Raw genomic sequence first — 16,934 nt, forward strand, 5'->3', positions numbered from 1 at the left:
TACATTTCTCTTAAGAACAAACTATAAATAATTTCATGATGTAATAAATATAAATCTACTTTTTCTTTTTTCTTAAAAACAAAGTCTATAAATAATTTGTTGTCAATTTTTTCTTTTATAGCATATTTCAACTAAATAATTTAATTAAACATAAAACTTTCTTATTCAAATAAATAGTTATAACTTACTAAATAAACAGATACCGCGAGCTACTTAGGTAGTGCATTGTTCCTTTCGTTTTATCATAATTTACCATAAAACGTACATTTAAGACAAGGAATGGACCTGGTTTAATGTTTTTAAAGTAAAATATATATATATATGCATTATTTTTACAAAACGTCACAAACTGTAGGGAAGGGGTCTTTAATCTTATGAAAGATTATTTAACTAATCGTAAACAATATGTGGACATTAATAATAATGGAACTCAATCTGGTACTTTACAAATAACTAGGTGTTCCACAAGGATCAGTACTGGGTCTGCTTTTGTTTATCATATACATATACATGCAGAAGATACCACACGTTTAAGCACCATGATCAGAACATGTAATCCAACCAGGAATCCAACGAACAACACTCTCAACATTGAACTTAATAAAGTTAGTGAATGGCTAAAGTGTCTACATATTTGAAAAATAATTATATCTATATTATATTCAAAACTAGGCCTAACTGAATCCTGCTACAAGAATATATACGCGGTTTTATCTTTCATTGCCATGATGTTTTGTTTATGTGTTTTGGTTATACTCTTACAGTACATGCAATAAAAAACTAATATTTGTTAATGTGATGTACGATAACATTAACCCATCACATTTATACATTTATCATAAAAGAATATTCGAATATAGTAATTTACTAGCTGCTATGATGATATACCAGAGGTAAAGTAAAACATCGATGTCTATTCTAATTTTACTTGTGTTGCTATTGGTTTCAACTTTTCAATCCTGTGACATACAATAAGTATAAAGTACTTACCGTGTGTAATAGTCTTGTAAAACTTCAAAATGTCCAGTTCTTTTGTGAGAAAGTTGTGAATTTTGACCGCCAAGCCATCGAACCAGGCTAGGTGTGCATTCAAGGCGTGTTGTGTCTCTCGTTGCGATCGACAGCCTAAAGGATAATTTGAGTTGATGGCGTTTAAGCTGATTAGCTTACAAATTACAGCGTTATCATCCTCGGTAAACAAGTTGCTGATTGTATGTTTGTATACAGTTGGTAGAGTTAAAAATATATCAAAGCGTGATCCGCAATGTTTGCTTCTATTCTATTGTAACTGATAAAAACCAGGGCAACAAACTTTGTAAAGAGATTTATTTGCTGTTTATGTTCAAAGTATAATAAATAATTTTGCTGTAATTTTGCTTAAAATCGTTGTAATTATTTGCGCTGATTATATTTACAGATGGACTTTATATGTCAATTCGTCATAGAGAAATACAGTACAGCTAATTTTGTACACGTACAAATATACGTCATTAAAATAAAGTAAACTAAACTAATGTGGGATTAGTTATTCGCCTCATTTTCATATTACAGTGAACAAATTACAGTATTTTAAGTCGCCTCAATTCACCTCAATGTTTCGTCTTTGTCTTTACATAACCAGGGAGTGTGAAAATAAATTGTAATTTCCGTGACATATAACGTGAAGGTGATTAGAGGAACAAACAAGCCACGATGGAGGAAGCTTGATTTTAGTTTTCATGAAATTAAGGTAGCTATGTTATCTACGCTGTATTAGTCCGATTCAAATGATAAGAATTGTTATATTAAAGTATTTTTTATTGTAAATAAGCATGCTATAAGTAAAAAAAAACCTAGCAGGAAATATAGAAAGTTTAATTAAAAACCACGATTACAAAACAATATTAAGGGTTGGAAAAATTGTTCTAGATTGAACGTAACATATGAAGAAGTTAAAAAAACACAACAAAATCTTGATTATTTTTTTTTATTCAATCTGATGATTTTCTACGTCATTTTGGTTAATTTTCCTTAACTTTCTAAACTATCTTTATTAAATTTTCAAAATAAGGCCGATCTTCTACCATCCCACATTTATTTTGTCTTCATTAAGTGTTCTCTTTATCAGCATGCCAAGTTTAACTGTGTTTACATGAATAGATACAGATATTGGACATTTAGGAATTGATTTCAGTGGATGAAATCGCGGGTGATTATTTCCTTGTTCATGTTGTCGTTGCTGTCATCATCCTCAGCATGTTGTCGCGGCTATATTTATCGTCATGCAAGTTTAAACTGTTACTTATGTTTAACATAGTCATTAATTTGTTGTCGTCATTGTAAAACATTAAATTAATCATTTCACATTTAAACCTATTTAAATCTAATAGTTAATTATCTCCGTGTTATTTAGCTTTGAATCAACCAATGCAATCAACAAGTTTGATCTAATCAATGAAATCCACTGCAATAACATGACAAATTAATAAAAACACAGAACGTTATTCTAAGTCTAAACGCACAATTTATTTTTTGCAAACCAACTCAACAAAAAATATATTACTTATATTATTAGTAATATTAATGTCGAACATTTATACATATTATATGATTTAACACTACACTATAATACAGGCGATTTAATAAATGTCTGTAACATTATTCGATCGCAGTTATAATCATTTATAATTCTAGGGGAAAAGTTTTAAAAGATTTTTAAACATAAAATATATTATTAGTAACATTAATTTCGAACATTTATGCATATTATATGTTTTAACACTACACTATTATACAGGCAATTTAATAAATGTCTGTAACATTATTCGATCGCAGTTATGGCAACTAATATTCATAATTCATAATTCTAGGGGAAAAAGTTTAAAACATCACTAATTACAGACTGACTTTCCAATCTTTCTAATCCATTTGCATTAATATTTGCAAACAATGTCCAACTACAGTTAAATTAAGTTATTGATTTAGAATTTTTTTCCAAAATGTAAATGACATTCGTAAAATAACATTCATAAGTTGTGGTTGTACTCATATTTTAAGAGTTGCAAAGTTAATTGGGTTTTATTAAAGTTCGGGATTACAATGCAGTCATAAAATACTGAATTCTAGTGTAAAGAATTCCAAATTCCACTATTGCTATTGTATTGTAACCTTACATATTGATTTATGAAATTAATAAATAATCTGTATAATTGTGTATAGATAAAAGTATTAGCATTATGTCAAACGTACATGCTGCAATGTAAACATGAATAAATGCAATGTTAGTACAACTACTACAATCTTTTGTGATAGAGTCACGCGTAAATTTTTTTTTTTAATTCATTCACATTTATATACTGTACACATTTTTAAAAAGTATTATGAAGCATAATTTCCACTCAAGGTGTAAATCCAAAGAAAAATTACTGATCAAAACGATAAAAATAAAACAGCCAGAAAAATTAGCATCAGTGCAAATCAAAGTATAGATATATAATATATAACAATAATAATGTTCTCCTTCTTCTTGCTAGCTACATGTCTAGCTCCCTATACTCTTTCTCCTTGTCATCCTTTCTATGAGAACTTTGTGATTATGATAATGCTGCTCTTTCATTTGCATCATAATACAATTCAAAATGTGTGTACGCATAAAATGCACAAGACCGTAGGCAGCATGAGGCAGACGAGGACATTTTCACCACCAACCCCAATTTTCCAGCACCGATCGTCATATTTTGTATTAATAATTATATATTATAAAAGCACTAACTCTCGCTACGGCATTGATACATCACAGTTCCAACTTCACGTGACAAATTTGCGTTTACCAATCTGTCCTAAATTTGATTGTTTAAATGTCGTACAATGTTTTCATATCTTCCGTCGCTTCTTCAATTGTAATATCATTCCATCCGTCTGGAATATCAGCCTCAGTACAACTGTAGTATTTAGCAAGTTGAGTATTGTATTTTGCCATAAACCATTTCCAGAACATCTCTGACTCGCCTGCTAGTGGTTCAATTTTCCATGATGCGTAGCGCTCATTCACAGACCTATAGTTTCTGTAATTAATGTATTCATCATTCGTATGTTGATTCCTAAACCTATAATCAGACATTACCGCAGTTGTACATAAATCTGGGTTGAGTCTGTTAGATTTCTTCCACCTGTATCCGGCAACACCTTTTGGTCTGTGGCAGTCTGTACGATGGTGATCATGTGGACCATTAAGATCGCATAGTGCTCTACAAAATGGACAAACCTCTTGACAAGCTAGTAAATCAACTGTAAAAAAGTCACAACAGGATGTGCTTATTTCATTGAAAAGTAGTATACTATCATAATCTTTAGTTATAGTATCTTCGACGCCGTTTAGTTCCAATAATAATTTATCGCTAAGCTCTTCCAAATCCAGGTCTCCTTCTTCATCAAAAATCCGAATGTCTGTTTTAACACATACAGCTTTATCGATGTGTTCAAGTAAGGTTGACCACCATGATCTCAGTGTGTGAGCATCTTCATTACGTAAACTAGTGATAGCTTGCTTTAATCCAGTTACTATTTCATGAACTTTACAACTGTATATATCTTGTAGTACAGAAATACCGAATGTGCCATCCTTCTGCAAACACATATTCTCTATTTGTTCAGAAGTGAACGTTTTGATGCACTGTATTGGATTAGACAAATACTGCACAAAAGAGTTGAAATTGCCCTTATCTGCTATTTCGATCAACATCCATGCATGGAGAGACATCTTACTAGAAAATCCCTTACTTGAAGAGTATCTTAGATGGTCAATTACTCCAAGTTTGCATTTCTCTGGAAGCGATGTCTTAATAGCACTTGTAAGCTCTTGAGTTATAGCCAATACCAGTTTCACAATTATGTGGAGGTCTTTACATTCTACTCTGAACATTGACCATAATCTTTCCTTTTGAGACTCCATGTACAATCTCGGGTCACTTTCCCGTTTGTATTGTTCTTGCATTCTTTTTAAGCTGGGTAATAATGTAACCTTGAAATTACACACAGCTAGTCGGATGTTTCCTTTTTCCTTAACTTTAACCTTTTCATCCATTTTTATCTCTCCAATTTCACATGATAGTGTGCTAAAAAGCTGAAATCCTAGTTGTTTCGTATAACCTCCTCCATTCTGTGCATGATTTGAGATTTGAGTTTGCAGTGTTTCTAGAATTTGCTGTTTAGTGCAATTAGCCTGATTCACATATGTTACCTTACTTGTGTAACCAATCCAATGAGCAATTCTTCCAGCCACAGTGCCAAAATACAAATCTCTTTCAACAACTTCAGTTTGAGAAAAGTCAGATTGCAATGCACGGGTAACTTCTGATTTATGGTTTTCTAAGTAATACTCTTCGGTGATTCTTTGAAAAGACCTTTGTATATCTACAGGATCATCAAGTCTTGGTATTGCAGAAACCCACGCCTTCCAGTTTTTAGCAAACTCACTTTCAAGATCTTCATCAGAGAGTTGTTGATTTCGATACACATCGGCTAGTTTGTTAGCTTTTCGATAGATATCTTGTTCTTGCATTTAAATGTTGGCATCAATTTCAGCTCTTCGAATTATTTTGTTTCTAATAGATGTAAATAGATCCATTAGTTCCTTTTTAACTTTCTTACACAGATCTTCGAGTTGTAATTCCATTTTACTTTTCCATTGACATGCCTTTGTTTCTTCTTCAAAATAAGATGCCATGTTTGATTGAAAACTGCCAATGTCTCCCTCTAATTTATGTAAGAACGTGTCGAGGATTGCTTCCCCATCTTCTGTCATCTTTTCAGCTGTTAATTTCTTACATTCAATTTGAAGTCCGTGGCTGTATTGTAGTGCATTTCTTCTGAATGTACGGGCATGTTTCACATATTCTGCATTTAAAGCATTAAATGCTTGGATCTCGAGGGAATTTTTGAAACTGAATACAAAATCTTGACATAATATTGCTTTCCAAAGATCAGATAGCAGTGTTGTGAACTCATCTACACTTTTGGGTTTTACATTCTTAAGGAATTCTAGGACTTGTTTCTTTACCTGAAGAATGCATTTGCTGTAACCAGGATTGGGAGCGGCCATCGGCGGATCTCCTTGCCAAAGGCTAGATATGTACATCACATGTTCGTTTTCTTGAAAATGAATTACATCAGAGAACGATTTGTATTTTTCACTGCAATTCTCTGCATCTGCTGCAATTTTTGTGATTTTATCCAACATTTCTCGCATACTTCTTTTTTGTGTCGTATTCAAATCAGATGCTGTGACATCAGTGACGTTTTGGTGTACAAATAAACAGCTTGGGTGGATATTAACATTATCCATTTTCATAAAAGCATGTACCGCAATTTGAAATGTGTCTTGCATGTCTGTTGGATTTTCTCCCATAATGTTTATTATGGTGAGATCACCTAAACCAATTACAAGTGTGGCTAGTTCATTGTCACGGTAGTTGGCCTGTTCGATGCTGCCGATTTCAGGAGACCGCAAACCTTCAGTGTCAACTACAAGAATATAGTCACATTGTGTGTCTTCTTTTAAACTTGTATCTAACGATACTAGCTGGGCGAATATACCTTTAGTACATCTGCCGGCACTAACGGCAAATTGTAAACCAAACATGACATTTAACATTGTTGATTTTCCACTACTTTGAATGCCTAGTACAGATAACACAAACATTCTTTTATTGCCAATCTGGTCCTTAAGTGAATTGAACACGGCTTCAATCCAAGTGAGGGGAACGTGGACTGCATCACCATCCATCAGTTCAATGGGGTATCCCTCTAGTAACATTTCAGCAGCAACTTTTGGTAACTGACTTTTTTCTTCTTGTTTTTCATTTAGATCTGATAACATTTCGTAATTCTGTCCAATTTCTCTATTAAAATGCTCTAATCCCACAGACGTACTAGATAGCTGTTTTTCAAGTTCATCAAGTTTATCTTTCATTTTTTGAAGTGATGCTTTTGATGTATCTGGCTTCTCTTGTTTGTGGTCACATAATTCGGTCCATTTCTGTATGTACTCTTCACGTATTGGCTGTAGCTTTTGAAAGCTATATCTATCGGTCATTATCTTAACAAATCCAATGAAGTATTTTCTTTGAATAGGCTCGTTTTTAAATGATTCTCTAAACAACGTATATGTGCAATTACTGCTGCGCTGCCTGTGTAGTTGCAACTGTTTACGACGTAGGTCTTTTATTTCTTTCTTGACGATTTCAACGTACTTTTCAATTTGCATATTTTCCTTTCTTAATAATTGATGTTGTTCTTTTTTCATCTTTCCAATTTCCACTGTTACCAACTGTAAGGGGAGCTCCTTTTGCTTTCCTTCTTTATCTATGCGCTTAAGCAACATGTTGGCAATTGTTTTTGCTTCTGAACACTCTTTTACGATTTCGTCAACGTGACAATTTAATCTCTTTGCTACTTCCATGCACGCCTCGATACTCTTATAAACACTTTCTTGCTTACTTTCTTTAAAGTAAGATACAAGCAAGTTCCAAATGTCTGTACTTATCCTTTGTTCGTTCATGTCTGAGTACATAAGATACTGCACTTGTTTTTTTAAGTTTCTGAATTTTTTTTTAATCCCACTTAAGGTGCTTTTTAGAACGTTTTCAGGAGTTCCGTCTAAGATAAAAATTACGTGACCCTTTTGTCTATACAATGATTCAAGCAACGAGGCGTCTTTGTCACTAAAATTAGCGCTGGAAACAAATGCAATAGTGACCGTTGATATATCAGTTAAAAATTGTGTCTGAAGTTGGAAATCCGATGCATTTCCTCGCAAATTTATGAACGTTAGTGCATCTGAAAAAGCATTCGTGTTTTTCTGTGAGGGAAGGTACCATGCTATTTCTAGTAAGCCATGTGACAATTTTCGTTCTACATTGCCACCCTTGCACCCATAATTAAAGAAAATATCATGTTTCTGCCCATTAACGACATAATTAACAACCCTAGATTTAGATATTTTAGGTCTTCCTAATCGCAAAACAGACACAATCGGTAACTTTTCTACCACCATTGATCGTTCACAAGATGAACCTGAACTTGTTTTCCATTTTTTTGTGATTGTGCTCATTCCCCACACAATCATTTCCCATTGTTTGTCTTCTACGTCCGTCACTGGCACCAGTAATGGAATAGCTAACTGACATATCGAAAATTTTTCAATTAAAATTTGCCTTAAAAAGTTGTCACAACACAAGAAAATAGCTACCAGTGCATCAATTGGACTTATTTTACTGTTTTCGTTACTTTGATCTGATTTTTCTTTAAGAATAGAAGAAAGTGAAAATGATTGATTTTTTTCTATGTCAAAACATCTTCCTTCATAGTTACACATAATCAGATTTTGCAGCATGTACCAAGGTATTTGGCTTTGTTTATCACTGAGTTGTTCTGGTGAAATAACTTCTTTGGAAACTACAAATACATCTTCACAAGTTAGTTTTCTTGGATAGTTTTTCTGTAGTTTTAGATATTTAATGTGGAATGATACCTCTGTATTCCTCGGTGAAGGTATAGTTTTATCTGAAAAAGCAGAACACATGTTCATAGATAATTATTACTTCCACCAAGAAAGTTATGTTTTCACACCTATATTTTGCGTGGACATGTAACATTATTTATCCGAATATTGCCAAACTTGGCCACAGTTATCCACCATCTAGAGGCAGTTTAGTTTTGAGGAGGCAGAGTTAAAGGTCAAGGTCACAATATTATATCATCATTGCTGTGGATAGTGACAACTATTATTAATAGAATTATTTTTAAAAAGATCGAGTAGGTCAAAACTGGACTGAAATTTAGAACCAACGAATAGAAGGTAAATGTATACCCATTCATGTAAAACTCCTATTTGCTATAGTTCTTAGTGCTAATTGCACTCAGACAGAATAATAATTGTAAAAAAAAAAACCAGTTTTTTTCTCTTCGGAAGGAGATTTTATGTAGTTTATAGTGTTATATCTATTTTTTAAGATTCCGCCGTGTTAAATGTAAGCTTCCAGCTCCACATAATGATGGGTTTTTGATAGAAATGATTTGACTTTTGATGGATATAGGCCTATAGAATGAAAAATCTAGATTTTTTTTTCAGCTGGGACCTATAAATTATAGTCGAGTTTCCATTTAGCAAAAACGTCAGTCTCTAATACTATAACTGCTGCTTGCTTTCAGTTAATAAATGAGTCATCTCTTGTGACGTAGCGGGCTAGAGCAGCAGCGTGAAAAATGATAACCGTGTTATGTTTACATTTAATTAGTATAAACTAGATGGTCATGGCCACAGATGGTTTTCGAATACATAGTAATTTCACCTTTAAAAAATTGGCGACTTCAAATGTACATGCAATACAATAATACATGTCGTTTACAGGAACGAATAAATAGACACATTGATTTATCTACTCAACTAAAATTAGCACCCTGGGAATTACTTCCGAAAGAGAAACTTGTCACAAAATAAGACCAATTGTTTTGAAACAAACTGAATTTGTGTTTTGTATGCAACATGAGGGTTGAGGGTTGAGGGATAGGGAAGAAGATGGGTGCAAAGACGAACAATTTTTAAATATATTCTTTATCCATTTAGTAACGAAATTTATACCTCCATGACTAAACACAGTAAAACATTGCTATTTAATACTTTGTTGAAACTGTCACCATTATAGTCGATTGAAATAGTACACTAATACGACGTTTATATTTTTTGTACAGTAATTAGATTATTAATTAATATTAACGTTCAGAAGGAACTGTCAGTAATAAAGTAAACATCTCTATTCGGGGAATATCGTAAATTCGCTTTAATCGTCAATAATTAATTATCTAACTTAACTTAATTAGTAGGTCTAATGGTTTTGAATTGTTTCTTAGATTAGAGCCAATTCATATTTAAGTTGGTTTCTAACCACCAAAGTTGTTCTGCGTTTAGGGCATGTGATCCTTCATACCGTACCGTAGGCCTATCCCCTAATGGCTTTACAATGCTACTCATGCCAGTGAGTGGGAGGGTGGTGGTGTGGGTGGTGGTTTAACTGCAATAATAAAGATGATTGTACATAATAGACGGCGACTGGAAAGGCTAGCTCATTATCCGTTAAAAAAAATACCTATATCCAACCTCTGGAGCACAGATTGGATAAAATGGATCGAATTTCGTTTATGACTGTACAGTACTTGTCTTTACGACGCCTGAGGGAATAGACACTTGTGGAACAGAGATTGGAATGTTCCATTCATCGCAGATCAAAACAGTTGTATAAATGTATATTAAATCTGTCAAAATAGTATTTTTTTAAAGACAATCGGCCTGTCTTCAACATTATGATGCTATACTTGAGCTGTTCAACCGGTTTTCAGCTATTAAAAACAATTATCGTAGGAGGAGATAGGAAAATGCGAAGCATCCTCGTATTATTGTGTGCAGGTATTTTTTAAGAGGACATATATTAGACAGTGTATACTACGGTCGGAAAACACCCCTATTTGGGGCAAATCGTTGAACCTAAATTCGTTTTAATTGTCAATAACTAATTATCTAACTCAATTTAATTAGTAAACAGGCTTACATCTGGTGGTTTAAATCAGTACCGTGATTCTAACCAACTTTACATACCATCGAGTAAACATTCTAGAAAAAACGCGCGATTTACCGAATTTTGCCCTTACGTAAATTTATATATAGATATAAACAATCCTATTTTTATAACAACGGTAATTTTGAAAAGCACATCCTTTCCTCACTTGTAATAAAATAAATGAAAGATATATTAGCATAATGAATACTTTACATCGTCTAAAAATATCCAGACGGTAAAATGAAATACAGTAGGCCTACCGTGACCTGATATAAAAACGATCACGAAACGTATAATGATCATGGAAATGTATTTAGTGCGCCAAATACAAAATCGCGAGATGCAATAAAACCCAATCGATTTAAAAAACACGACCGGTATAATAATGGATCGAAATAGCAGAGCTAGTGGCGCGAGCCATAACAAATTTTAAAATAATTCTTATTTGTTGGGCCCGACCGTCTGTGGTCCCGGTTGTCTTACCACCTTGTTGGCCCGATCGTCTCACACTTTGAGCCCGATCGTCCCACGCTTTGGGCCCGATCGTCTGGAACTGATCGTCCGTAGTCCCGAACGTCTGTTCCCCCTCGGGAAGCACAGTTTTACCACAGGTGTATTCAAAGATTCGCCGCCCGGAAGAATACATTTATTTTTGGTTACGCACTTTTCAGACACTGCAAAATCTATTCCTCTTAGATATTGTATAATATTTCTGAAATTACATACAATAGGTACGTCATGCGTGTCATAGAAGTCTTACTTTCTGTTTCCTTTCAATAATGTAGGCCTAATGATTTTGTTATTGAAAAGTGAGGGGGACATCCGCCACTAACAAAACATGTGGGTGGAAGGAGCCCTCTCTCATCCAGGATAATAATAATCATATAATCAATATAATAATACTGATAATGATTATTTGATCAAGTGTATTTCTGGTTATTTTTTCTGTTTTTTATAATGTTTTATTTTATGTTTGGCCGATTTATATAACACGAACAAAATAATCTTCTTTTGGGCTTCATTAGAGTTCTCTTTAAAAAAAAAACGAAAATAAATGTTTAGATATTTTTATTATACAGGTCAATCTTGGCAATGATAATGATAATAATAAATTTGTTCAGTATGTTCGGAACCGTTTGATTTAACAGCAGGAACAGTCTGAGAGATAAGTCGACTTATTTTTCATCAATATTAATATGATTTTTGTGTGAAATATACTTTGGTACAAGTGATTTTTGTGATGCACTTTCGAGTCAGAGGTCAATGAACTATTTTTTCACGCAATTTTACAAATATCTTTATTTTAAGGCACAGTGTTTGATGACGTGTTACTCGTAGCTCTTCTTCTATTGGTACTCTTTTTGATATTCGTCGCTGCAGAACTGAATCTTCTTTTCAATCATATATCCCACGTGTTACCAGAATTTGGAATAACTTACCCAGTGAAATCCGCAACTTAAATCCAAAACTATGGAAAACTCTACCCCTCGAAATACGCTCATCAAAATATGTTATCACATTTAAAACTAAACTCAAAACTCATCTCTTCAGAGAAGCATAATCACACGCTACTACTTGCACAGATCTTGGAAAACACAGCGTTTTGAAACCTTTGTCTCTTGCGCTTTATAAATGTTATTTATTATTATTATTATTATAGGTGAAGAATTGTTTGGCTAGTGAGTATGTTTGTCGGCGGCTGGAAAATTAAAAATGTTGTTTATTGGAATGAATGAAAAAAAGAACCATAATTCAAAGTGTCAGGTCAAAAAGTTGAGCAGCGTTGTTTGTAAGAAATATTTCTGGTTTTTGTTAGTCCACTAGTTGGCGTTTTGATTTTTTTCTGAACCGAGCTGAAGTATTATAAGTATTATATACCATATGCGGCAAAAATGTTATCTTTCTATCTTTTTACTAATAATATTACTGTACTTTGAATCAGTCTAAAACATAGACTATCTAGATACTTACATCAACTACTTTAAGCATAGGATTACATAAGAAATAAAAAACGTTATTTTAGATGGACAACATTCAGCTTTGTAGTTCCATGATAATTAAAACTAAATTAAACAGTTAACAACAGCATTATTAATATGTTATGAAATATTTACATATAAACAAATACAAAAATGATTAAAACTAAAATACAATTATTGTATTTACTAACTTGCTTCTGTTAATGTTTCTTCCACATTTACAGCATCATTTTCAAAACCAGGTAAAAGTTCGTCATCTGGCATCTATAAACATAAGATAATTATATAAGTGTTTCAACATTTGTACCAAATACAAGAGCACATTAAAATAATAAAATGACAAAAGAATATTCTAAGATGAGTAAATGTACAAATCAAATGAAAATATAATAAAACAGTGGGATACAGTTATACAATGGAGAAATAAGTTTTTAGAGGATATTGGACAATAAATGATGTGGAAGCAGAACATTCATTAGGCTATATATACGGTCAACTCTCCCAATATGGAACACCTTTGGGGTGGGTAAATATGTCTGGTTTTCCGAAAAGTCTGGATTTCAGAATGTATTTTTAATGGTAAATTAATTTTAGACCTTAAGAAAAGTCTGGTTTCCGGTTTTTAGAGAGTCCGGTATTAGGAGAGTTGACTGTATTAGAATGTGTAGAAAACCAATAGATATTTTTCAAATAAACATTTTGAGCATTTCAAATTTTTCAAAATTGTTGCGCTCTCCAAGTCTGTGCGCAAAACTCGTACGAAGCGTAGAAAGTGCAGCCCCTACTGTAGACCAAGCTTAATATAGCATGTGCATGTTACGATGCGTTGCGCAATAGCCTAACTTGTCACCGTGACAAATCTAGCACATTCATCATACATCTGGTGTACACATTTTTGCTTATTTTCAAACTTTCAGTTTCTTTTTCACAAATTCTTATATTCATTTTGTTAAATACATGTGATCCACTTGCAAACACTGATATTGCCATTTACATTAAATAAATATAAGAATTATTATAGTTTGTTTGAATACATTTAGATGAAAATGTTGTGAATTCATAGTAGAGGATTTGGATCACTTTTTATGATCTACAGTAGTATCATAATCTAGGGAACCCCAGTCTGATGTTAGTCAATTGTCATTGAAAGAGATATTTAAAAAAACACACCTCTATAAAATCTTTGACTTTAATCTTTAATGTAATAGACAAGTCCTGCATGGTTTGCAGTATATCTAAAATACTTGGCCTTTTCATTCTGTCTGTCTCCCAACAACTATGTAGCATATCCTTTAACTTAGAGGGCATTTCATCTAGCGGGTACATACCATCCACCCTCTCAGTTTTATCCGCTTCAAGCAAGGTCCTCATTTCCCATATCACAACACCGTAAGAATATATGTCTGAACGCTTTGATACCTTTATCTTTGACCCACGGCCTTTAAAAAAAGCCTCAAAGTTTTCAGGAGCCATCCATGGAAGAGAACCAGTATATGTAGTAGTAACGGTCTTATCAGTTAGGCAGGAAATTCCAAAGTCACAAACTTTCAAATTATGTTTATCAGTAATTAAAAAATTTGGTGATTTGATATCTCGATGAATGATATCAAGTTCATGAAGATACTGTATTGCAAGAGCGCCTTGCCGGGTCCAGGTGAAAAATTTGTCATCCTCAAGAAGTTGCTGCTGTTCTCGTTTCTGGCTTAAATAATGAAATAATGACCCATTTGCTGCATATTCCATTATCATACAATCCATATGATCCTTCTTACTAACCCCTAGAATCTCAGTTATGAAATTTCTACCAATGTGTTTTTTTTCTTCGTCAGCTTTAATTTTTCTTAATGTAACAATTTCAATTTCTCGAAAATGGTTGAGACGTTTAATTGCAACTGGCATATCTTTTTTAGTTTTCCACACCCCTTTCAACACACTGCACGTTCCACCATGTCCAATAAGTTCTCCAAATTCAATATCATTACATTGTATCTCTAAAATCTTAGGATATGGTTTTAACACTGTTTCATTACTTGCCATTATTGTTGCTTAAAGGGGAAATCTGCAAAGAAAAATAAACATATACATTATTTTATATGCAAGTTATCTTCATTGTTTACTACTCATACTTTCTCTTCACCAGACTGTCCCTCCTTTGTTATACTTCCTTCAATTGACTAAGGCAGCTCATATTATTACTTATTGCAAAGAAAAAGGATTAGTGCTACCCGAAAGCTCTGCAATTCCTTTCTGGCTGTTTTAATCCATCGTTTTGATTTAGCTTTTTGCTCATATTTTTTTGTATATGTAGCGATACTCTAAAAGCAGTATTATTATTTTATTGTATTTAAGTTCATATTTACTTAGTAGCTTGTATATCCTCAATGATCATGCCTTAGTTTGATTTTACACATTCCATTCTCTGAATTAATTAAGAATGTACCTCCTTTATCTAGGTTTCCATAACAACTGGTCCATTTTGTGGGTTTTGTGGTGGGGAATAAGAAAGTTTTATAGCCTGTGTTATCTAGAAATACTGTGAAATTGGATAGATGAGTCAGATCTGTGTAGTTAGTATTGCGTTTTAAAAGTAAGCAGTTGTGTTATAATTAATAACAGCATTTTGTATTGGAATTCTGTGTTTTATCGATTTTGTAGCTGAAATTGAGAACCTGGGTTTAAGTTATTATTGTCATTATTTTGTGAAGAGCTACAATTGGTGCCGTGACCACACACAGTCACCATGATTCGATCGGAGTAAGACGCTTACACAACGAGCTCCTGAAACGCACTACTTAGCATACTAATTTTCTCTAGGCCAATCACGACAAGCCATGTCACGATCTACACGAGCAAATACCAAGCCCGCTGAATTCGAAAGCGAAGACCAGCTATCGTTTGAATCGTTTGTTAAAAAAAAACTTGAATCGATTTTAAAAGGCCAAGAATCTAATAAAGCTGAGCTTTACGAAGCAATATCGTTTAATTCTGCTAGAATAGATGCCCTTGAAGATGAAAACAAGGAATTAAAAACGACTGTCACAGAGCTGACAACAACAGTTGCTAATTTACAAGGTAGTACAACTGACCTGTTGGCAAAAATTAACAAGACGGAACGCTTTTCTCGTCGTAATAACGTAAGAATTGTTGGTGTGGAAGAGAACACAAAAGAAAACTGTAAGTTAATCTTTGAGAACATTCTTTCCGATTTTTTCACACTCGATCCCAGGCCAACAATCGAACGGGCCCACCGAGATGGTAAAAGTATGAACGGCAAGCCAAGGCATATCATTGCCCGTTTTCTCTCATACGCTTCTAAGATTGAAGTTATGAAACAACGAAGTTCTGCGCTAGATAGCCAGAAATTTTATATCATAGATGATCTTACTGCTGCCGATCTACTGGAAAAAAAGAATCTCGGATCACTTTCCTGTTTTCTTGTTAGTACATAAATCAGAACCTCTCCAACACCTGAAACCTAAATCAAAATATATATACATAAAAAAAGTCAATGATATTTCAATTTCTGCCTTAAGTAATGATTTGTCAAATGTTGACTGGACTAGTATTTATAACTCCAATGAACCCAATGAGGCATACGCTTTATTCAACGACATATTTAGTACATTATATAATAACAACATTAAAACCACTCGTTCCAGACGCAATATTCGGAAAGAAAAAAAACCTTGGATAACTAAATGCTTAATTAAATCTATCGACAAAAAACACAAATTATATAAAACATTTCTTATATCTAAAAAGCAAAAGGACAAAGATAAATATGTTAAATATCGAAATGTACTTACCAAAATCCTTCGTACTGCCCAAAAGAATTACTTCAGTGACAAATTTGAATTCCATAAAAATAACATCCAAAAAACCTGGCAAACAATAAATGGAGTCCTTGGCAAGAAATCTCGTAAACCGTTTCCTTCTCACTTTATTAACAATGACATTGAATTAAATAATCCTCAACAAATTGCAACTGAATTCAATAATTATTTTACTAGTATAGGGCCAAATTTAGTTAACAAAATACATGTGTCGGATAATGATAATTATACTTCTACCTTACCTCGTCCATGTGTGCACTCTCTCTTTCTTAGTCCTGTAACCGAACATGAAGTTGTCAGTATAATACTTTCCCTCAAAGATAATAAATCTCCTGGGTTTGATGGGTTTTCCAATAAAATTATTAAACGAGTTTCTAATTTTATATGCAAACCCTTAACTCACATTTTTAATACTTCTTTTCAAACCGGTATTTTTCCTGATTCTTTTAAAATAGCTAAAGTCATCCCTATCTACAAGAAAGAAGATCCTCATTATTTCAATAACTACAGACCAATCTCCCTACTTCCTT

General features: G+C 33.2%; 2 protein-coding genes across 2 annotated transcripts; both read right to left on the reverse strand.

Annotated features, from left to right (window-relative positions):
- Nucleotides 1-3,832: 3,832 nt before the first annotated feature.
- On the reverse strand, nucleotides 3,833-5,539 carry LOC140047813 (interferon-induced very large GTPase 1-like). Its single transcript, XM_072092846.1, has one exon. The coding sequence runs from the start codon at nucleotides 5,537-5,539 to the stop codon at nucleotides 3,833-3,835; it is 1,707 nt and encodes a 568-aa protein (XP_071948947.1).
- LOC140047814 (interferon-induced very large GTPase 1-like) lies at nucleotides 5,540-14,608 on the reverse strand. Its single transcript, XM_072092847.1, has 3 exons — nucleotides 13,742-14,608; nucleotides 12,763-12,835; nucleotides 5,540-8,541 (listed from the first exon to the last, which is right to left on the reverse strand). The coding sequence occupies exons 1-3, from the start codon at nucleotides 14,606-14,608 to the stop codon at nucleotides 5,540-5,542; spliced, it is 3,942 nt and encodes a 1,313-aa protein (XP_071948948.1).
- Nucleotides 14,609-16,934: the final 2,326 nt, after the last annotated feature.

This window comes from Antedon mediterranea, chromosome 4, assembly GCF_964355755.1.
Source record: "Antedon mediterranea chromosome 4, ecAntMedi1.1, whole genome shotgun sequence".
NCBI lineage: Eukaryota > Metazoa > Echinodermata > Crinoidea > Comatulida > Antedonidae > Antedon > Antedon mediterranea.